We start from the raw sequence: 24,220 nt of genomic DNA, 5'->3' as shown, positions 1-24,220 counted from the left end.
AAGTACTTTGGATGCTGTCACTCAGAAGACTCCAAGTTAGATAGCAAATGTTCCTTTTTTCCAAAAATATTTTTTTTGTAGGCGAAATAGCTCCCGTTTCTTCATCATGCTTGGCTGAGAAATCGACCGGAAAATGCTGCAACTATAATGCCAAACATTTTTCAAAATTTGCTCCACAATATCGACAGAAACATGGCAAACGTTGTTTAGGATCCATCCTCAAGGTGTTTTTAACATATATATTCGATAATATATCCGTGGAGGCAATTGGTTTCTCATAAGAAGCGATTGGAAAAATGGCTACCTCAGTATTTTACGCGAGATTTTCTGCGGGAGTCACCATGTCACCACATGCTATATATGGTCCCTTACAGCCATTCTTCAATGGAAATGCCTAAAAAGACGTCACAATGCCGTAGACACCTTGGGGAATACGTGGAAAACGTAAGCTCATTCGTAGATCATTCACAGCCATATAAGGAGTCATTGGCATGAGGCGGTTTCAAAAAATGCGGCACTTCCTGGTTGGATTTTTATCTGGTTTTCACCTGTAACATCAGTTCTGTGGCACTCACAGACAATATCTTTGCAGTTTTGGAAACTTCAGAATGTTTTCTTTCCAAAGCTGTCAATTATATGCATAGTCGAGCATCATTTCATGACAAAATAACTTGTTTAAAACGGGAACGTTTTTCACCCAAAATGTTTAATAGTGCCCCCTAATGCATAACTTTCAAATCATGCAATTCCAGATCAATTTATGAATTAAATTATTCAATTTGTACAGAAAACATTTAAAACTGTTATATTCAAATTCAATATCCTAATACAATTTAAAAAATATGGAATTCAAATACAATTTCTGTTGGGACTAAAATCACTCCATAGAAGACCCTTCATTTTCTCCCTGATTGGTTGTTAGCATAATAGAGATAGATGGGGTGTTTTGCCTCAGCTGTGGCCTCACCTTGCTGTAGTGAATGTTAGTCAAACGCTTCATGCATCACATCCTCAAAATTGTCCAGCCTCAACTCACTTCCTTTCAGCCACTTAGTCCCCACAGTCCAGTCTAGAAGTAATGGTAAGAACCAAAAGAGATTGATAAATAGTGTAGAGAGTCAATATAGCGAACCAGTTAGCTAGCTTGTTCTCATACTTAATGAAAGATACTCAGGAAAATGCAATGATGAGTATTACACACTGTGGCTTTCTGCCCTACTAATTAATTGATGCACCTCACAGCATGGTTCTTTGAGGTTGTCGAATTAGTGATAGAGCTCCAGATAATTATGTGCGTCAATCACGGCTCTGGCACGGTCAGTCGGAGAGCGAGCAGTGGAGTGGTTAGTGTGTGACTGATCAGCGTGTGGCGATGAAGGGCAAGAGCACGTGTCTCTGTCTCCAGGAGGAAGTACAACTAGTGGCGAGATGGAGAGGGATGCATTGTAAATCTCTTCTGTCAATCACAAAGTGGCATTTCACTTGACTAAGTTGGAGGCAAGGCCAAATGATCGGAGTTTGAGTTGGAACAAAGCCATTCGAATACAATAAGGCAAGGCCAAATGATCAGAGTTTGAGTTGGAACAAAGCCATTTGAGGAGAAATTACAAATAATTAAGTGTACTGTGTGTATGGTGTAGTCTAGTACGGCTTCAAAGAGCATTTACTGATGAGTGAGTTTTATGACACCCTCAGCAGATATAGACATATTTACAGTTGAAAATTACATTCAATTAATTTGTTTAGTATTCTTGTTATCCTATTCCCTCAAACCCCGTAAGTGGATAAACTGAAATACATTAATCAAAAATCCTGATTTGATGCTACTGTGGGGACTCTTGTACTGAAGACTTCGTGCAGGGAACATCTGTATTCCGATTAGAAGTTATCATCATGGAAAAATCCAATGACATCAAAATGCTGTCATATTAATGCAATTTTGTATCACATTCCCAGTATAGGAAGATTACATTTTAAAGCAGGACTGCAATCAGTTTTGTCTGCCCTTCTGAAGGAATGGCTATTAATGACAGATTTGAAACCCTTGTTGGTCCAGGGTAAGATTAATATTGATACACTGACCTTCCTGTTTTGCTGCTCCATATTCTCTGATGTCATTCTTTTATGTGCAATCTACACATCACACATAGGGGTGCATGGTTTTAACTTTTGAGCTGTTTTTACAGATGGGCCTTGTTGGGGATTGAGTGAGGAGAATTAAGGAGCCGAAGCGACGCATTGGGAGATTAGCCGGAAGGATGAGCTGTAGATAAACATTTGGCTATGGAGGTATAAGCAGAGAGATGGGGAGCTCAGATTGATCCAGCCATCAGGTTGGGCCCAACAGCCAGAATTCAATTAGAGAAAGATGGGTTAAGATACAGTAATCCATATTGCTTGGGTTTGTGTTTACTTTGGTCCTCAGGCTTGGATTAGTGGAGAACTGCTGGAGTCCTTTTACCCATTATTATGTCCTCAAATAACTCACATCGCCTCGGCACAGGTAAATTTAAAGCCTGTCGCTGCGCTTAGATAATTTGCCTATCTGTCTTCAGTTGGGTGCTTTTCATCTTTGGGCAGGAAGAAATAGAACAGTAGGGGCCCACTAGCTGAGTGGATAGTGATTTTAATGTGACTGAGGTTACCTTGGATGTTGAAAAGGAAAACACAATAATGATGGGATTTATTCATTCCTTTCGCACTCTCATTAGAGGTAGCTGGTCTCGGCAGACAGTCCCTGTGGTAAACAGGCACAGGATTAGTAGATGGAGCTTCCGCCCCCAGCAAATGAACAAACCAACACAGCATGCCCAGTGGGTGGGAGAGGAGATATAGGGAGCGAAGGGTGGAAGGGCAGGTGAGGGCAGATCCATGCCAATTTAGCCATCAGGGAAAGCCACACCATGTAGTTGGCCAAAGATATCACAAAACTACCTTGCACTCACCTGCCTTATTGTACATTTCAACTCTCTCAGGCCTGAGGAAATGTGAAGACAAGAAAGGGTAATAGTCTCTGGTTATGATCCGTAGCTGAGTTCCAGGCAACACGGATGGCATGGCAGGCGTTGGGAGGCCAACGGCTCTGATTAGTAATTTCAAGTGCACTGGATGTACGACTCCAATGGTAATTTCCAGGGCTGATTGGCAGACAGTGGCGAGATTGGGGGCCGCAGCGAGGCCATTAGCGCTGGGTGAAAATAGCACTGGAGTGTGTTGAAACGTGGTCGCTGTCCAACAGTAAACTAACTATCTGAAGTGAAATGAAAACATTAGGTGAAGGCTGAGTGCTCGTACAGGCAATGTGTGGCGCTGCTCAGTGTCTCTAACAGCCTGCTTCCTTAGGAACCCTGAGCCCTTCATTCCCGATCAAAGATCTGCTGCCTTTACCTTCTCAATTGACCCATGGTATTCAATCAAAAGTTGTTGTGTGAATGAGCAGTGATTTGTGTTGGGTAAATAGGAAGAGAGGCAGCTGCAAGGCTACTCAGTGGGTGAGCAGAGGTTTGGAGGCCCATGGGTCAATGGTGAGAGGTATTCATGTTCTGTATGGCCCTACTTGAAAACAAACAAACGATAGACCCCATTTCTTCTATTGCTGTGGACAGAGCCGAGCCAAGGTACCATGTAGTGGCACTCTTATATCTCCATCTGAGAGAAACATAACTCCCATTCACAGAATAATAGACAGTTACTGGTCATATAAAATGTTTGTAAAAACAGGTGAGAAGTGTTAGCTTGAGGAGCTGTTTCAAGGTGGGAAAGCTCACCTCCCTCACTGTCCTCAGTGATAGTCACCTGGTGTCTACACTATCTATACAAATGCCAAAATATCCCCCCCCCCCCACCACACACACACACACACACACACACACACACACACACACACACACACACACACACACACACACACACACACACACACACACACACACACACCTGACTGCTCTAATCAGACCACATTGCTCTGTGTAGACATTTCACAAGGCTCATTCTCATCTTCCTCCAATAGCAGATGTTAATAAAGCATTATTAATTAAGAGAGATCTCTGCTCTCTTCTATCTCCTCCAGAACCTAAGCCTCACTGCAGTCAGCCCTCTCTTCAGCCTCCACCACCTCAGAACCTTTTTATTCACTGTCTATTTGTTATTATTAAATCGCCTGGGTATTTCTTGCTACACTTTAGTTTTTTGTCTCTCGCTCCTTGTTTTTGATCATCTGGTGTTATCTACCCCCCCATTCTTCTGCATGGGGAGAGGAGGAGGAGAGGAGGAGAGTAATCTGTTGTCTCCACTCCACTGAACGTCATGGTTGGCTGCCCCTGCAGCTGGGCCAGGGAGGAAGAGGAGGAGGTAAACGAGGGGGCTCCGCTAAAGCCTTATCCCCCCCATCCCAAGATGCATTGCCTGTCTTTACATTAAAGTAAGCCGCAGACCGTGCTTCAGCTCCTGGTAAACACAATGTGCTGGAGAGGCTGACATCTCAGCCAACCCCGGCTTCAGATGGAGACAGCGAGACGCAGGCAGGCAAGAGCTAAAGCCCAGATGACAGGCTGACTTTAAAAGGCTTTTTCTCTCCCCGCTATTCCTCTCACAATGCCTTCCAATTACTCAACGGCCTTTGTGCTACAGTGTGGTAGCATGTCAAGAAGGAGAAGGGGGGCTGCTGTTTAGGTGGACTCAGAGGGAGATAGCGTCAAAGATATCAGAACCTCAAAATGTTCATCAACACTCTGCATGTCAGTGACACCTCTCGCTAAGTGCCATTCCCCCACTGTGCCTCTAGTAACCCCTGTCCACCCCACCACCCCCTCCCTACCCCTAATGGGGTCTGTCACACCACACTTGAAGGCGATGTCTTTGAATGTGTTCGAGGACTGGTTACTCAGGGCTTATGGATCATAGTTTCTGACCGTGTCTCTATCTTTCTGTGTGTTTCTCCAGGGGTCCAGGCCACGTTTTCCCAGCAGCCCCAGGACCTGGTGGTGGTGGCTGGCCAGCCCGTCACCCTGCCCTGCTCCATTCCTGGCTACCATGGTGTTGTTCTGTGGATCAAAGATGGCCTGGCTCTGGGCGTTGGCAGAGACCTATCAGGTAAGGAAAGACATTTATCAAACCATATGTCACTCTCTTAATCTCCTTCTGTCACGTGTCTATTTCTAATTCTTTTTTCAATGTGTTAAAACTACTTATTTGTCAATGTGCGATTTCTCACTTGACTGCTTTTAATCTTTTGAAAGGTTAAGTCTTCTTCCTCATCGCTGTAAAAAGTATCACTCAGCAGGTAAACAAACATACAGCACAATCCTATGACAATACAATACTTTACATTACATCTGGTGTTAACTTCATTGTCAGCACAGCAAAACAAGCTGAAATTCGCTACTTTCATTAATCTCCTTGCTATGCCTTCATATTTAGGCCAAAATTGGTCTACAAGTACAAGATGAAACAATTTGACATAAACAGTTACATTCATGATATTTGTTTTTACAAATGTCAATAAACAAATAAGGTCCACATAGCAAAACCCTGATAAAAAATGAATTCATAAGAATGCTGTAAGTACGGAAACTGTTTTCTCAGTGGGAAATTAATATCCAACAAGTGTGTGGAGTTTGGAGTTTGTGACAGTAACTGTGAGCTTACAGTATTAGATATAATATTTCCTGGGATTTCTTATGACCTCTATGTAGAAGAAACCCTGAGTGTCATAGAACAAAATGGATTGTGTACAGTAACAGTTCAAAGTTTTGACACACCTACTCATTCAAGGGTTTTTCTAGTGAAGACATCAAAACTATGTAATAACACATATGAAATCATGCAGTAACCAAAAAGTGTTTTAAACAAATAAAAAATATATTTTAAATGAGAGATTATTCAAAGTAGCCACCCTTTGCCTTGATGACAACTTTGCAAACACTTGACATTCTCTCAACCAGCTTAACGAGGAATGGTTTTCCAACTGTCTTGAAGGAGTACCCACATATGCTGAGCACTTGTTGGCTGCTTTTCCTTCACTCTGCTGTCCAACAGATCCCAAACCATCTAAATTGGGTTGAGGTCGGGTGATTGTGGAGTCCAGGTCATCTGATGCAGCACTCCATCACTCTCCTTCCTGGTCAAATAGTCCATACACAGCCTGGAGGTGTGTTGGGTCATTTTCCTGTAGAAAAGCAAATGATAGTCCCACTAAGTGCAAACCTGATGGGATGTCGTATCGCTGCAGAATGCTGTGGTAGCAATGCTGGTGCAATGCTGGTGTGCCTCGAATCCTAAATAAATCAGCACCCCCACACCATCACATTTCCTTTGCTTCACGGTGGAAACCACACATGCGGAGATCATCCGTTCACCTACTCTGCATCTGAGAAAGAAACGGTGGTTGGAATCAAAAATCTCAAATTTGGACACATCAGACCAATGGACAGATTTCCTCCGATCTAATGCCCATTGCTTGTGTTTCTTGGCCTAAGCAAGCCTCTTCTTATTGGAGTCATTTAGTAGTGATTTACGCAGTCTCCTCTGAACAGTTGATATTGAAATGTGTCTGTTATTTTAGCTCTGTGAAGCATTCATTTGGGCTGCAATCTGAGGTGAAGTTATCTCTAATGATCTTGTCCTCTGCAGCAGAGGTAACTTTGGGTCTTCCATTCCTGTGGCGGTCCTCATGATAGCCAGTTTCATCATAGCGCTTGATGGTTTTTGCATTCCATCTCATGAAGCTGGTTTAGAGAATGCCAAGAGTGTGCCAAGCTGTCATAAGGCAAAGGGTGGCTACATAGAAGAATCTCCAGAAAATATTTGTATTTTGATTTTTTTCACACTTTTTTGGTTACTACATGATTCCATATGTGTTATTTCATAGTTTTGATGTCTTCACTATTATTCTACAATGCAGAAAATAGTAAAAATAAAGAAAAACCCAGGAATGAGTAGGTATGTCCAAACTTTTAACTGGTACTGTATGTATTCGTGATAATTTCAGCATAATAGTTCGTAACTCAAACCATTCTGACTCTACAGACGTTTTTGTGAGAAGATCCGCTCCCAGATCCCTTTCGGATCTGCTCTTGTCTCACAAACACCACTCTAACTCAGCCCCGGTTAATCAAACATATTAATGGTTGATATCAGTGAATGCAGAAGACATTGTTGAATCCAATGGTGCAACCCTTGGATTCTGTAACTCTAACACAATGTTTAAAACATGTCGGCGTGACAGTGGGACACAATATTTAATTACCACACTCCATTTTCCACCCCAAATACCTAGTATCCAATAATAGATACATTGAAATTGTTACGTTCTGACCTTAGTTCCTTTGTTATGTCTTTGTTTTAGTTTGGTCAGGGCGTGAGTTGGGGGGGGGGTAGTCTATGTTCTTTTCGTATGGCCTGGTATGGTTCTCAATCAGAGGCAGGTGTTGTTCGTTGTCTCTGATTGAGAATCATACTTAGGTAGCCTTTTCCCACCTGTGTTTTGTGGAAGATTATTTTTTGTTTTAGTGTTTTATGCACCTTACAGGACTGTTTCGGTTTTCGTTTATTTTCACGTTGTTATTTTGTATTTTCAGTGTTCAGTAAAATAAATCCTCATGAACACCTACCACGCTGCGAATTGGTCCGACATTTCATACTCCTCGTCAGAGGAGGACGAAGAAATCCGTTACAGAATCACCCACCAACCAAGGACCAAGCAGCGTGAAATCGGGCAGCAGCAATCTCCGGACTCATGGACATGGGAGGAGATTTTGGACGGAAAAGGACCCTGTGCACAGGCTGAGGAATATCGCCGCCCCAATGCAGAGCTGGAGGCAGCGAAAGCTGAGCGGCGGCGATATGAGGAGGCAGCACGGCAGCGCGACAAGCACGAGAGGCAGCCCCCCAAAAAATGTTTTGGGGGGCACACGGGGAGTGTGGCAGAGTCAGGTTGGACCCCGAAATAAGCACAGTACTGGTCAGGCACCGTGTTATGCGGTCAAGCGCACGGTGTCGCCAGTACGCGCTCACAGCCCGGTGGGCTATAGGCCTGCCCCCCGCAAGTGCCAAGCGGGAGTTGGCCACCAGCCAGGGCGTGTTGTGCCAGCCCAGCGAGTTTGGTCTCCGGTACAACGTTTCGGCCCAGGGTATCCTGCGCCGGCTCTGCGTGCTGTGTCTCAGAGGCGCTGGGAAGGTGCAGTGCATTCTATGCCTGCGCTCCGCCCATGCCGGGCGAATGTGGGCATTGAGTCTAAGGGAGAGGTGTGAGTGGTATGCACCAGATCTCCAGGGCTCTGGATGGTCTGGGTTTAAAATGGTGATCCAGCCGGGAGGAGTGGTGCCAAGGCTGCGCACCAGGGCTTCAGTGCTCCCCCACAGCCCGGTCCATCCGGTCCCTCCCCAAACACCAGGCCTCCTTTAGGTCTCCCCAGCCTGGTGGGTCCTGTGGCAGCCCCACGCACCAGGCTGTCTCTCTGTCTCCTCCCTCCAGGTCCGCCCGTCTGTCCTGAGCTGCCAGAGCCGCCCGTCTGTCCTGAGCTGACAGAGCCGCCCGTCTGTCCTGAGCTGGCAGAGTCGCCCGTCAGAGCCGCCCATCAGTCAACCGCTGCCAGAGCCGCCCGCCAGTCAGAAGCTTCCAGAGCCGCCCGCCAGTCAGAAGCTTCCAGAGCGGCCCGTCAGTCAGGAGCTGCCAGAGCCGCCCGTCAGTCAGGAGCTGCCAGAGCCGCCCGTCAGTCAGGAGCTGCCAGAGCCGCCCGTCAGTCAGGAGCTGCCAGAGCCGCCCGTCAGTCAGGAGCTGCCAGAGCCGCCCGTCAGTCAGGAGCTGCCAGAGCCGCCCGTCAGTCAGGAGCTGCCAGAGCCGCCCGTCAGTCAGGAGCTGCCAGAGCCGCCCGTCAGTCAGGAGCTGCCAGAGCCGCCCGTCAGTCAGGAGCTGCCAGAGCCGCCCGTCAGTCAGGAGCTGCCAGAACCGCCCGTCACTCCGGTGCTGCCGGAATCTCCCGTCCATTCGGGCCCGCTGCTAGGGTCCCCAATCCGAGGTCGGCGGCGAGGGTGGCCGCTCTAAAGGCGCCACGGAGGTGGATAAGGAGCGGGCAAAGACTATGGTGGAGTGGGGTCCACGTCCCGCAGCAGATCCGCTGCCGCGGACAGACGCCCACCCAGATCCTCCCCTATAGGTTCAGGTTTTGTGGCCGGAGTCCGCACCTTTGGGGGGGTACTGTCACATTCTGACCTTAGTTCCTTTGTTATGTCTTTGTTTTAGCTTGGTCAGGGCGTGAGTTGGGGTGGGTAGTCTATGTTCTTTTTTCTATGTCGTGTTTATGTGTTTGGCCTGGTATGGTTCTTAATCAGAGGCAGGTGTCGTTCATTGTCTCTGATTGAGAATCATACTTAGGTAGCCTTTTCCCACCTGTGTTTTGTGGAAGATTATTTTCTGTTTTAGTGTTTTACCCACCTTACAGGACTGTTTCGGTTTTCGTTTATTTTCACGTTGTTATTTTGTATTTTCAGTGTTCAGTAAAATAAATCATCATGAACACCTACCACTCTGCGCATTGGTCCGACATGTCATACTCCTCGTCAGAGGAGGACGAAGAATTCCGTTACAGAAATACCCCAGACAGTTGTATTCACAAGACCTCATTACTATCTAATAGAAAGATAAAACTAATTGAATAACAGTTTGTGGTGGGCAAAGAAGCCCCAAAATCAACACTGAATGTGAAATCAATACAGCCAGGGGTCACATTTCAAGTACTTTCAGGGAGTAAATGGGCTTTTGAAGAGTAACTCACAATCCAAATAACATTGTGGCTTTTGTATTATTACCTTAATTGTTTAATTTGGAGTACCACTTACTGCTGCACTGTCATTTTAGTAGCCTGCAGTTTCTCCACTTGACGCTGGCGCCTGATCCATATTCATGAGACGTGACAACTATCTATTCTTCCAAGTAGATATTTACAATCTTTATCTAAATCTTGGGAGAGTAAATTCATGTAGCTTGAAAAATCTGCATTATTTATAAATATATAATTTATCCCCCCGATTGTCTTTAGAAATGGGATCCTTGGGATTCCAAGACATTCTATGGCCTTTTACAGGGAGTAAGAGTGATGAGTCTGAAAATATCCAAGTTTCTTTCACACCTCTCTTCCTCTATCACTGAGGGATCTCTCGCCTGTCTCTCAGGGTACTTGCCATTCAAGTCATGACAAAAAACCCAACTGGGGCCCTTTAAAAGCGGTGGCCTCTTTTGATCTGGACGATTAAATATGTATTCCACTAGAGATGTGCGGCCTCCTAACCTCTGGCCTTCAGTGACTGCTCTAGTGTACCTGCCTTGTCACCGATAGAACTCCTTAATTAAACCTCAGTTGACGAAGGTGTCCCAATAAATGCGTTCCATTCCTCAGTGTGGCCCTTATCAGGTCCCTGGGAGGCTGGGGAAGGCAGTAAATAATGGCCAAACAGTTTTGAAGTGGCCGAGAGGAGAGGGCAGAGAGGGAGAATAGGGAGAAGGACTAACGAGAAGAGAGAGAGTGTGAGAGCAACTCTTAACGGCACATCATCAACAGTTTAACGGTCATGGGCGAGAGGCTGTGGAGGGAGGCTGTGGACTGACCTCATCGTGTCTCTACCCCTATAAACCAACACTTCACTCTGTATGCGGATCAATGGCCGGGCCAGGACGCTCAGAGATGGACTGAATATGAATGCTCCTCTCCATACAGCATGAGTCGATGAGATACATCGCGTTGGAGGTTATCATGGACGAAAGATATCTTTATTAGAAAGCACAGACAGGGTCTTAGAGCAGTGTATTAATATGAATGTCACTTTTTGAAATAAAGTGTACCACAGCTGCTCTTTTAATCATCTCTGCCTACGTCAACAAGCAATACAGTCAGCCATAAAGAATGATGGCATATACACGGCTATATACACAAGGAAAGCAGCTGTATACATAAAAGTGTGAGGCGTCTAATATTGTGCAGAGCATTTCAATATAGGAACCACTCTGCTATTCATAGAAGGAGCTGCGTTAGCAGTAGCTCGCTCTGTCTGGGCCTGTTTCAATTCAAGGGAACAGTGATTAAAATGAGAGAAATCTTTCACTATTCAGTCTGATAAATCAGAGGACAAAGAAGATGATTCCTATCGCTTCCTGAATTCCTGCTCCTTCTCTTTGTGTAGCGTCTTCTATTCTAATTAAAGAGAGAGAGATGCACTGGCCCAAAGCTGCACCGAATGAATGGCATGAATATGCATGAATGGCATGAATATATCTCCAAGCAGTCCACAGAGAGTAGCCACTGGTGTGCACTTCTTTGGAGGGCAAAAATGGAATGATTGAAAAGCGAAGTCTTAGAATGTTCCAGATATTGCTCTTAATATTCTAGACAGAGGTGTAGAGTCATTGGAAGCTACCTGACAAACGTGCTCCTCTGGCTTGTCACCCGACAGCAAATTAAACATTGGTCATCCATTTCCCAACATAAACCTACCCTATTTCCATCCCTGGAGGTGTCAGTGTGAGACGTGTTCTTCCTGAACAGTGTAAATAACTATCCCCCTGGCTCATTTCATCGTCCCTTCCTCTGCCATTGATCCACCATAAAGACAAATCCATTTCTGTCCTGATGGATTCATTAACCTTAATGGGGCTATTTTCCATTGTTTGCTTTAGTTAACTCACCTTGTCTTTGAGATTCATTGAGATCAATGCGAGTTATAATTATACAACAGTGACGTCCCTGAAATTTCCTCACATAGAATAAAGCAGTGTTTTTGCATGCTCTAAGTATAACCCAGTTATGCCACAGGACAAAATCCACCAATGTCTATTGAAAAGGCATTTAAATGCCATTAAACGAGACTTATGCTAAGGTATTTTTTCATTTACTCTCAGTTAGCAAGCTTTATTGTATTACAGCAGCACATCTTATGTTCAATCTGCTAGAGGGCAAGAGGAGTGAATTGACTGGGTCATTTGTTAATGTACATGAAGTAGGAAACTCAGTGGAATGCTGTTGTACTGTACAACACAATATGCCTACAGTAAATATTTAGTACATAAGCTCCTGCACCCCTTTTAAGGCAGATGGGGTCACCTCAAGGTCATACCATTTACAAGGCCTGCTTGTTGTGGAGAAATCATTTCTTATGTCTCCTGAGCTTACACAGGGTCACAGCAGTGCATTGTGCTTAAGCAGGTTCTCGTATTTGAAGGAATGACCTTCATTCAAAGCATGTATTTCAGGAATGGAGTCTCATTCAACTTCAGAGAAAGACATCAGTCAAACTGTGCTTTATCTCAAATAAATAGTTCATGGAAGCCATTGACCCACTGGCTGCATAATCAACAACAGCATGGAACTCAAGATCAATGGTCATTAATGTTATTAAGCGAATACTGCTCAGTTATATCAACACTATATTAGAGGGATGTGTAACCTTTTTGACCTTCTTCTGGCCCTGTATGGAAGCATATATATCAATGTGAATAATAAGACCCATAACTGCAAGCGGGTTGTGGGCAGGAGAGAGCACTCTCTATCTGAGAATCTGGCGATCTTATAAACATAGAAACCACTCAGAGCTCACATAGCCCACCCCATGTCTTTGTTTGGTACCTCATTGTACACTGCTCCTGCGTTCTATGTTTATGCTATATACTCTCATAGCCGCAGGAAGTAGCTCCTATGTTTATGCTATATCCTATCATAGTAATGTATGTTTCGTCGACGGGGGGAGGTGAGTGCCTGAACAAATCCGTCCTGCTTGCATCCCCCACCCTCTTAAAGCTTCAAAGCTATGTGGGAAGATGAAATACAGAGTGGTTTAATCGGCTATAACTCATCCCACTATGAGAAAATTAGGGCCACTTCATGGTCTATGAAAGTGAATGGGATCCAGTAAAGCAATGGATGATAATTGGGCATTCGGAACACAGTGGTCTCCATAGCCAAACTCAAGGACTTAAAAGCCATTACATCTCCTAGTCTATTAGTCCTAGTCTATTATACTCATATTGGGTGGCATGTGCTAAAACGTACCTATTTAAATCCCCAGTGTTTTATACTAAAGCACCAGAAAATCTTTGAAGAGAACATGACTCATTGATAGATGCAACGGAATACATTTTTCATCTAGACATTTAATGCAGTGATTCAACAGCGGGGTTGGCAGAGATTGTAGCGGGTTAGAGTTGAATACCATCTGTTGTATAAGTTCAGTTTGACAAACTACATCGTTGGATAAAATGTTTAACTGTTGGCCTGGTTATGCTTAAAACTCTCGACTCTATCGGGTTCTGTCATCAGTGAATTACAGAAGAACCTTCCGAGAAAGCAATCACTGCCAAGAAATACTGAACATTTTGGAGAATTTCAATTGCAAAGATTCTCGTTTCAATTCACATTTCTCCAATAATTACACAGAACTCAGCCTTTAGAGAGCTGTTCAAGTTTTTCATATTGAAATCTTGTGCAATTTTCTACAAAGCTTCACAATCAAACATATCCCTTTGTCACTTATTGTTTTGTGTTTTAGAGCTATCCGACTTTACTCTGCGCTGTAAAATGGTCAGGACTCCTGGACATGCATCCCTCTTCCTGCATTATTAAACTATGAATCTCACACCACTGCCCTGCTGAAACACATCTCAATATCTAGCCGTGCGTCTTCACCATGACAATAAAACATACTCGCTCTCCGAAATACAGAAACCTCCTCAACCCCTATCATCATTGTCATCTACGTAATTCATGTTTTCAATCAGTTTAAAAATGTCTACTAATTTTTAAGAAAAGATCTGGCTTCACATTGGTGACACTAATAATTCTGAGACAGGTATATTAAGGTCTCATCTCATTGGAAAAAGAAAAGCCCATCTCAAATGACCTAAAATGTACAGTAACACAGCAGTCAACAATCAATATTGCACCACTGATCCTTCACTCATTTGTGATTGCCTGCATTCTGGTATTGTTTGTATCATGCTTTGATATCTCCTATCTTTTAAAAAAAAGGTTGGATTGAATGGTGCTGATATAGACATTTAACATTACATTTAAGTCATTTGGCAGACTCTCTTATCCAGAGCGACTTACAAATTGATATGTTGAAAGACCAGACTCCAGGTTCTGACAGGGCATATGTTGCATTTTGTTCCAGGCTACCCTCGTTACACAGTGATTGGGGACCACAGTACAGGGGAACACCACCTTCGGATCCAACGTGTGGAGCTGATGGATGACGCTGTCTTTGAGTGCCAGGCAATCCAGGCAGCCATGCGGTCCCGTCCTGCCCGACTCACTGTGCTGGGTAAGTGAGGATTAGGTTTACACACAAATGCACACTACACATACATGCATAGACACAATTTGAAGTATGTGCACAGATAAAATGGCAATGGATGCAGGCAGTGACTTAGTAGCCACCTCAACCCAACCACAATGTCATATCTGTAGTGCTCCTCCCCTCCCTCAACACTTTCAAAATCCACTAAATCTGTGCACTGAATCAATGATTATGCCAGAAAAGCCACAGCTTTTTATCAGCATAACAGGAACTATCAAGATAATGTTGCAGCTAATGGAAACAGTGCAGCATCTCTTAACATTGCCAGTCCCTAATGTTTTTACTTTAATTTCCTTCTACAAACCCAGCCATCTTCATTATTAAGCCTGAGAGGTTACTGGTTCTTAATTAAACTTTATTGGGTTATCATTCAGTGTTGCCAGTTCTGCCATATTGGGCAGCATTTGTAAAATCACTGCTCACTCTTCTCTATAGCTCTGTAGGCTCTCTCCCACTCTCTCTGCCCTCTATGCTGTATACCCTTCTGCTGTGGAGGATGATGGGTAATATGAAGGGAAGCTGGAGTCAATGATAGAGCCAGAGAACAAGGGAGAAGAACTGAGGGGAGAGGAGGAGGGAAAGTGGGAGGTCCGTGAAGCTGAGTGTCCTCGCCACGAGAGACTGATTCGCTTTATTGATCTCCGCTAATGAAAAGTGAAACTAATGATCTGTAGGGGTGGAGGCAGCCAGAGAAAGGAGAGAGAAAAGACAAATTGAGGACCAACGTCTCTCACTCTGCCGCTCCCCCTGCAAATGGATATTAATTAATAATTATGAGTTCTTTGCAGAGTCAAAGCAGCTACACGCAGATTCCCCTTCCTCCCCTCCCCTTCCCCCAAAGTTAAGTTTATTTCCCTCCAACCCCGCCGTTCACAGCAGCAAAGTCGTTTGATCAAGGCCTCAAGGAGAGGAGACGGGTATGAGACACAAATCATTTAGGATGCATTGCCATACCTTCCATTTATTTGTGGTTTCTCTCAGTTGGATTATATTAATTGACTCTTGATGATAGTGTTGCTTGGGGCTTGCTAAACATTTAAAGTTGAACTCAAGCATCCTTTTCCTTCCCAGTACACTACTGCAACAGTTGATACGTTTCTAACCCAGCCCTGTTGAGGTGTAGTCACATTATCTAACAAGGTAAAGCTGGCTACTTAGAGGAGAGGGCTTGTCTGTACAAGCTCCATTAAAATGATTAATCATCAATAAACGAGGGGAGCCAATTGTCTCTATTCCTCTTTGGCTATTTGAGGGTGAAACACGTATCATCCTTTCTCATAAGCCCCGCCATAAGATGTTGTTTAGTCCCCTGCCTAGCTGGCTGACTCCTGAATACATTGCGAAGGAGGGCCCCCAGGCAGGCACACATGCAAGGTAATGGAATAAATATATGCAAACCCCATGTCACTGCAAACTCTAAGCTGTCAATTACCCGCCAGTGGTGACAGAGTGTGTCTATCGACTCAGAAGACAGCGACGGTCCGTCACAGAGTGGAACAGTCTCCCTTCTCTCCTACCTGACTGTCAAATAAATCTAAAAACATTCCCCTTCTCTCTCTCTCATCAGCCATATATCTGTCCCAGCCCTACTGTGTTCTATATCAAAGGGAACTGTTTTCTTTATGACTTTGATATTTACAGATAAAAGATGCAGATTTTGAGTGTTTTTTTGTCATTCGATTTTCTCCCATACAAATGGTACTGTGTCAATATGTTCATTTATTATCCTTGAAATACCTAGCATGACTCAATGGGGCAAAAAGTTAAATCCAATTTTGCTATGCATTTAAGCCAGTGAGATACAGTCTCTAACCTGACCCTTCTCCTGTTTCCACATTAGTAAAAAAATGTGTTGGTGAGTTTGGAGTGTCTAATGTGAGTAGCATTTAGAGCAAAATGTAAGCTTATAAAATAAATTCAGTATGGGGGAAACCCCATAGAAGAATGAAAGGGTCGTCTGATCTAGGGGTTATGGTCTGTGGTTAGTCCTCTGTCTAATTATATCCTCTGCAGCAAGGTAGCAGGCAGCCAAACCTATGCATCAATGTGTTCAACTTGGTCTGGGGTAGGAGCAAAGGGGAGGCCTGGGCTCTCTGGAATAAGGTCTCTACCTTTAAACAGACCTGTGAGGCCAGGTAGTCTGATGTAAGAAAAATGTGCAACATTTACCATTTAGCGATGTAGAAAGAGTTATTGCTGCTGTTTTCAGAGTAGGCCTACATCGAGTGATGAGGTCTGCTGTTGACTCTACTGTGACATTTAGAGAGCTCATTGACATTCATCCACCGACAGGTCTTCTAATGAACCTTCAGTCCTCATCAATTGCTTATGTGTTCCTTTATTGTTCCTTCCCGTTCCTCGTTTGGTCTTGCTCGTTAATGCAAGGTCGTAGTCCTGTCTGATTACTACATGTGTTGCAGTCCAAGATGAAAACTATATTAAAGTGATACAAAGTAATGCCACAAGGCCCTAATACATTCATAAGTATTCTCTGAGAAATAATGTTTTGATGTTGCTCATTAGGAAATATTTACTTTGCTGCAGATTAATTCCAAAGAAAATACCAGAGCTAGATCTGTCCTCAGTTTTCATTTGCTGTCAAGCTAATTATTAATTACAGTCACACTGCTATGGGAAGATCAAGTTTCCTTAGCATGGAATTAATAACGGTAAATAGCAGGTCTTAGAGCTGTAATGTTCCAGACAGTCTTCTACCCTTGTTTGTCACTTTAGAGAGCGTCCAGAGGCACTCCGATTATTAACTTTTAATTGCAAGAGAGCAAGACTTGAGATCTGATAAAACACTTCCTTCCAAATTGCTAAACATTTCTCTTTGGAGCAGCCAAAGACAAGGAAGGGCAATCAGCTATGTTGAGTTCTGACTTGCCTTTGAAAATCTTTTTTTTCAGAGGCAAAAAATGAAATTTTCCATGAAAGCTTGTTGATTATTATTCTACGGCTGGTCCAGCCTTGCACAGTGCCAGGGGTCATGGTGTGCCTCGCAGCATGACGTTGGAAGGAGAAAATCAAGTTATATCTAACTGTGCACAGATAGTTGGCTTCCCAGTGTCCTCCTGTTACTGCTTGGAGCCCAGCTCTTTTCTTATGTCTAGTTTTTCATCCTGTGGTGAAATGATTGAGTGTCTGTTCAACGTGACCCTTTGTTATTTTGACCTTAGAATCCACCTCATCATTCTGTCATTTCTTTGTCCTCAGAAAAATGTACTTATCCAGTCATGGGAGTGAGCCGGTGACTTATTTGACTTTAACACACAGTGTAGGTCATTCACTAGATTTCTCCAATAGTGTTGGACCAAACAATGCTGCTCTGCACCGCAGGGTCTTCCTAGCATGATATCTTAGTGATGTGTCTCTCTACTGTAGTGCCTCAATATTCAACTTTAAAAAAGTTCAGGCATATGTTTATTCTATTACATTGCAATTTCTATTTTATGAAGGATAACTTTAAAACAGTGATAGACAAAGGAAATAAAAGCTCAACATTTTAATGAAAATGTGTCCTTCAAATGTTTTGTCTCACTCAAGGAACTGTTTTGAAATCTCGACACTGAATCGAAGGGCAACTTCATGAGAAGCATTGTGCTTTGATAACAAGACACAAACATGAAGCAGTATTTGTTTGTATTTGCAGTACATGTCTCCTGTAGTTCCATCCACTGAATCCCACTTATGCTTTACTGAATAAAGCATTTCAAAGTCGATGCACTGTATGAAAACAGAAGGGACACAAAGTGAATGCCTTACTGAAGAAGCACAAGGGCGAGAATGCAAGTTGATTGGCTTCCAGTAGCAGTCACGACGATAGCAGTATTTCTATTGCCACCACTTTTACCTCTCCAACTAATTCATGAAACTGTTTTTACTCCCAGCTCTCTCTTTCTCCCTTTCTCTATATCTCTGAATGATGCTACAGGACTGTGCATGACAAAATTGCAAAGTCTTGAAAGGAAATGTTGAAACACCTCATTTATCAGTTTAAGTGTACTAGTGTTCTGTATGTAACTAATTTATCTCTCACAAAAGTCAATTTGGCTCTAGCCAAGCATCGTCGCTCAAGTAGGGCCAGATAAGAACCCCTGATCGGCAGTCATTTTGTTAGAAATATTTCTCTACCATTTACATTATTCTGCTCACACTACCCTGATTTACATTAATGTACATTACTGACTTGTCTGAGATCTAAGACAAAGTTAGACCATCTATAATATCAATGACTCTATGTTAATACCAACAGTTTGCAGGTAGGGTATGTTTTGGGGTTTGAATGAGTTTTAATAGGCAAGGGTACTTTTTCAAACACACACACAGCTGTGTTTTTGAAATATTTTAAATTACATATATGTTCAGTAATAAATTATCGTAACAAAAATTATTATTGACTGAAACAAATCTAGAACTGGAGGAGGTGAGCGATTGATTGACACACTGCAAGGAACGAAGCATTTCCATAACATTTAATACGGGCCTGCTTTTACATTTCTTGCAAAATGACAGAAACATAGCTACTCACAAATAAACACACACACACACAAACACACACAAACACGTTAGTGCCCTCTCAATCTGTGAAGAGCAGCTTTGGTGCTGCAAATCGCTGCTCTGTGACAAAGCTGTCTCTGCACACTGCTGACAAGTCTGGCATCTCACCACTCCTCCCATGTCTCCAGAAAACCTCCCCATCCCTCTCTTCACTCTCCCTGTGTGGGTCAGCACCCACACACGCACGCTCACAAACACACGCACGCACGCTCACACTCACACACGCACAAACACACACACACAGTCAAGCCTTGACTCACATTAATCCCTGATCATCTGTCGTCTCATAAGGATAGGGTCCACTGTGATACTTTGGATAGGCATTATTCATGCACACATCTTAAAATAAAAAAAGAAAGTAAAACTAACACAGATGGTATTACCAGAGAGGGAGAGATAGAGACAGTCTGTGTGAGCCAGAATCGTGTGGCCTCCAAACAGGTGTACGGTGACAGCAATTGAATAGGCCTGTGTTTTGGGCCAGTGAGCCACATATGTCTCTTGTCTTCCACCTACGATGGATAGTTCTTTTCGCCCTTCTCTTTTGTGATATATCGATCACAACCTCTGCAAGCTGCCACGGCGCCGTCGCATTGGGGTGACAGGCTGCTGGCGCGAGCATTCCGCCAAAACCGACCAGGAAAGCCAACCCATTTTTGTTCCAGACACCTCGGCAGAAGCACAGCACTGTGCACGCTGCATTTCCAGTCCCCCCTTCCTTCCCCATTCCCCCATCTCAAAGCTCCTTCTGATGTTACCCCTCTCATTCACGCACCTCCAAATGGCCTTTTCAACCAAATCTCCTGCTCCTGGATGGCTGTGTATAGGACTACATGCTGCATGGAGAATGTTACCCAGCCTGGGTCTGGCTGTTTATGACTCAGATTGTCCACCATCAGCAGAGCCCCAATGGTAATAGACTGGCGCCATCAAGGTGTTTTCTCAGACCAGGCTAATCCCAGAGGTTCTGAGGTATTGAAATGTCTTTCAGGACACAGGGCAGGTTTATACGCAAGGTTTATTCAGACAAGCCCTGATCATGACAGACTTACTGGCCCACACTGTTTTCTTAATTACAAATCCATACTGTATGCCTCAGTCTCATTTATAGAAATTTTTGATTATACACTAAAAGTAAATGATCTCACTAAAACACAATCAATCGGACCTGACTTCCTCTCCCGAGCCTGCTCTGAGTTTTGCGGTAAAACATGGCTCTGAGCTCTGGATTGGGCAAAAACATGAAACAACCCCTGGTGTTATCTCTCTCAGGAAGGGGCGATGCAATTCCATTAAACTCCAGTGCTCCTTTAATGAACTTCAATGGAATCTCTTATCTGAGGCGGAGGGCTGGGCTAATGGAAGACTGTGTGCCCCCTCAAAACACATCTAATAGTCTCACTCCCTGAAAAATGTTGCTTGGAGCATAAATATGTGAAATTAACTGGTCTGATGGCCACGAAAAAGTGACAGACAGGCACAGAATAACCCTCCAGATAATCATTAAAGGTGAGAAAAATTAATAGCAAAGTACATTTAGAGGTAAAATGTTAATACATGCTTGACATCCCTCCTCGTGAGCAGGGAGGAAAAACAGGGAAACTAGCAGTATGAGACAAGTAAGACAAGAACACATACTACATAACTAATCCTCTCTAGGTTGATCTACTCCTTTAAAGAAAACTCACAGAATATCTCTTCCACTCCCTATCTCAGACAACAAGAGGATGTTTTTTGCTCTCCAACCTAGATGAGAAACTATTGAACAGTGTGTGTGTTTGTATGTGTGTGGAAGTGTGTGGTGTGATATTGCATTATACTCTCCCAGAGAAAAGTGGGGAAAGAGAAAGGATTTCAACGAGCCAGCTGGTAATTAAAGAGGAGCGATCAATCCGAGCCGCTGACCGGCTGGTGAGAAATGCATCGCGGGGCCACAGTAAAGGGCTAATTTGGAACCATTAGGGGCTGCCGAGTTTGCAAGCAGGCCTGTAATGATGATGACTGGCAGGGTTCGAGGACTTTGTGCGTCTGTCAGACCGGCCCGCAAGAGGGATGGTGGTGGAGAGATGACTTAACAGAAGCCCTGTATGGAGAGGGTGAGAGAGAGAGGGAACTGGAGTAACACCTCCTTTATAACTGTCCTGGGAGTTACACTGTGACTCAAAATAGGCTACTCTTTAATGTTGCTTCATTGTCCACTGTAGAAAGTCCACTGTGAAATGTACAGTTGTATATCAATGGCATGTGATGTACATAGGTTGAGGTAAACTACCTGCCCATTGTTTGTTCAGGCAGTACTTACAGTACGTCTGAGTGAGCCTTTTGTTTTGTGAGGGGATTGCTCCTGCGTCCCTAAATGGGGAAACCACAGTGGAAGATTGAGGTGTGCAAATGGAGAGCATGCCACCTGTGCCAATCACTTAGCAAAGAGATGACACTGGTTCTCATTCTACTCAGAGATCCTCTGTGTCATCCTTGTGACAGACATCAGACACATGGTGGAAATGAAAAAAGGCCTGTCGGAAGCAGCCAAGCATGTCTTTCTCCTCTTTGTCTGTTTTCCATCCAGCCTTGACACAACACCGCCTGTCTCCCAGAGCAGAGCACACGACTCGAAAGCGTAACGACAATCTGTGTGTGCTGCAGTGGACCTCTGCATTTGGAGTTTTCCATGCATTAAATGTTAACCTTCACTACAGCGGCACTTAGATCCTCTCTGATGGAAACCTTATGGATGGTTAAAGGCTAAACTATTATCAGTTTTACAGGCCAAGATGGGTCAATAATGTCTCTAGGAGATGGGTTGGAAATAGCCTTTAAACAATTACACTCTTTCACATTCTGCATCGCACCACTTCCTGGCCGTACTGTACCTACTGGGCACAGACATCAATTCAATGTCTATTCCACATTGGACCAACATAATTTCATTGAAATGACGTGGAAACAACGTTGATTCAACCAGTGTGCGCCAAGTGGGTATGTGGTTTCTGTAAACCTTGAGCTGTCATGTTCTACGGTAGAACGTCAACACATTTAGCTTATATTAGTTCACAGCCATTGCTCTTCCTTGATGTCCTGGTATTGTGACTGGAGTGGTGACAGTCAATACCAGCCTGAATCCACAACCCACTTACTCCATCTTTAATATGCATGTCTGCGCTGTCGTCAGTCACATAGTGTTAGGCTCTCAGCGAACTCCAAATGAAGCAGTTTTTCCTCTCAATTGGCCCTTCAGAAGATGGGAGCCTTGCATACCTCAAACAACTTGACAGTTAATTAATGTTTCAGCAGCATTGAGTGAGCACTGACAGCAAGCCAATAATACTGGATGTCTAGAAGCTACTATCATCTCTCCATCTCTGTTCCTCACTATTATTCATATTTTCATAAACAAATGAGATGGTTGGTTGGCCAATATGCAAGCTGATCAGACAGGGCTTCTCTAATTCTGGTGACAAATGAGGATAAAGCTTGTTTCCAATCTTACACCACAATATTACCATACCACAATGTATGTCCATTGGTTCAGATACGCAAATATCTTTGTCTTCTAAATAAGACCCAGCATTTCTATATTCCACAAACTCGTGTAACTTTACATCATGAAGAACACCAGGTCAAAAAGTCATGAAATAACTGCAAAATGTTCTGTACAAATAAAAGGTTGCACACTATATCAAAGTTGCCAGAGGCATTTGAAGAGGCAGGAATGTGTCAATGGTTCTGGTCTAGAAACAGGTTGGAGATTTTCCTGGGATTTGAGTCACAAGGTTCCACAAGTCTGGACTCAACTGGCGAAGCAGAAAAGCAGCCCATTTCCCCAATGCTCCCCTGTTGCACAATCTCAAACTTTGTCAAATCAATTCAAAGGTTATTTGTCACGTGCACTGAATACAACAGGTGTAGACCTTACAGTGAAATGCTTACTTACAGGCTCTAACCAATAGTGCAAAAAAAGGTATTAGGTGAACAATTGGTAGATAAAGAAATATAACAACAGTAAAAAGACAGGCTATATAAAGTAGCGAGGCTATAAAAGTAGCGAGGCTACATACAGACACCGGTTAGTCAGGCTGATTGAGGTAGTGTGTACATGTAGATATGGTTAAAGTGACTATGCATATATGATGAAAAGAGAGTAGCAGTAGCGTAAAAGAGGGTTTGGCGGGTGGTGGGTGGGACACAATGCAGATAGCCTGGTTAGCCACTGTGCGGGAGCACTGGTTGGTCGGCCCAATTGAAGTAGAATGTACATGAATGTATAGTTAAAGTGACTATGCATATATGATAAACAGAGTAGAGCAGCAGCGTAAAAAGAGGGGTTGGGGGGCACACAATGTAAATAGTCTGGGTAGCCATTTGATTACCTGTTCAGGAGTCTCATGGCTTGGGGGTAAAAACTGTTGAGAAGCCTTTTTGTCCTAGACTTGGCACTCCGGTACCGCTTGCCATGCTGTAGTAGAGAGAACAGTCTATGACTGGGGTGGCTGGGGTCTTTGACAATTTTTAGGGCACTCCTCTGACACCACCTGGTGTAGAGGTCCTGGATGGAAGGCAGCTTAGCCCCAGTGATGTACTGGGCCGTACGTACAACCCTCTGTAGTGCCTTGCGGTCAGAGGCCGATCAGTTGCCGTACCAGGCAGTGATGCTCTCGATGTTGCAGCTGTAGAACCTTTTGAGGATCTCAGGACCCATGCCAAATCTTTTTAGTTTCCTGAGGGGAAAAGGCTTTGTCGTGCCCTCTTCACAACTGTCTTGGTGTGTTTGGACCATTCTGGTTTCTTGTTGATGTGGACACCAAGGAACTTGAAGCTCTCAACCTGCTCTACTACAGCCCCGTCGATGAGACTGGGGGCGTTCTCGGTCCTCCTTTCCTTGTAGTCCACAATAATCTCCTTCGTCTTGGTTACATTGAGGAATAGGTTGGTTTTCTGGCACCACCCAGCCAGGTCTCTGACCTAAAGGCTGTCTCGTCGTTGTCGGTGATCAGGCCTACCACCGTTGTGTCATCTGCAAACTTAATGATGGTGTTGGATTCGTGCCTGGCTATGCAGTACAGGAGGTGAGTACAGGAGGAGACTGAGCACGCACCCCTGGGGAGCTCCAGTGTTGAGGATCAGCGTGGCAGATGTGTTGCTACCTACCCTCACCACCTGGGGGCGGTCTGTCAGGAAGTCCAGGAACCAGTCACAGAGGGATGTGTTTAGTCCCAGGATCATTAGCTTAGTGATTAGCTTTGAGGGTACTATGGTGTTGAACGCTGAGCTGTTGTCAATGAATAGCATTCTCACATAAGTGTTCCTTTTGTCCAGG

The 24,220-nt window shown here is 44.0% G+C and overlaps 1 protein-coding gene across 1 annotated transcript in view; it reads left to right on the top strand.

The window, feature by feature from the left end:
* The window catches only part of LOC135546542 (kin of IRRE-like protein 3), a 221,963-nt gene that overhangs the window by 149,262 nt on the left and 48,481 nt on the right, over window positions 1-24,220 (top strand). The window contains exons 2-3 of the mRNA XM_064975049.1: window positions 4,942-5,091; window positions 14,158-14,307. Coding sequence (XP_064831121.1) covers window positions 4,942-5,091; window positions 14,158-14,307 — 300 coding nt within the window. The remainder of the gene's footprint in view (window positions 1-4,941; window positions 5,092-14,157; window positions 14,308-24,220) is intronic.

Source organism: Oncorhynchus masou, chromosome 9 (genome assembly GCF_036934945.1).
Source record: "Oncorhynchus masou masou isolate Uvic2021 chromosome 9, UVic_Omas_1.1, whole genome shotgun sequence".
In the NCBI taxonomy this organism is placed as follows: domain Eukaryota; kingdom Metazoa; phylum Chordata; class Actinopteri; order Salmoniformes; family Salmonidae; genus Oncorhynchus; species Oncorhynchus masou.
Note: the sequence above shows the minus strand (reverse complement) of the source record. Positions and strands in the feature narration are given on the sequence as shown.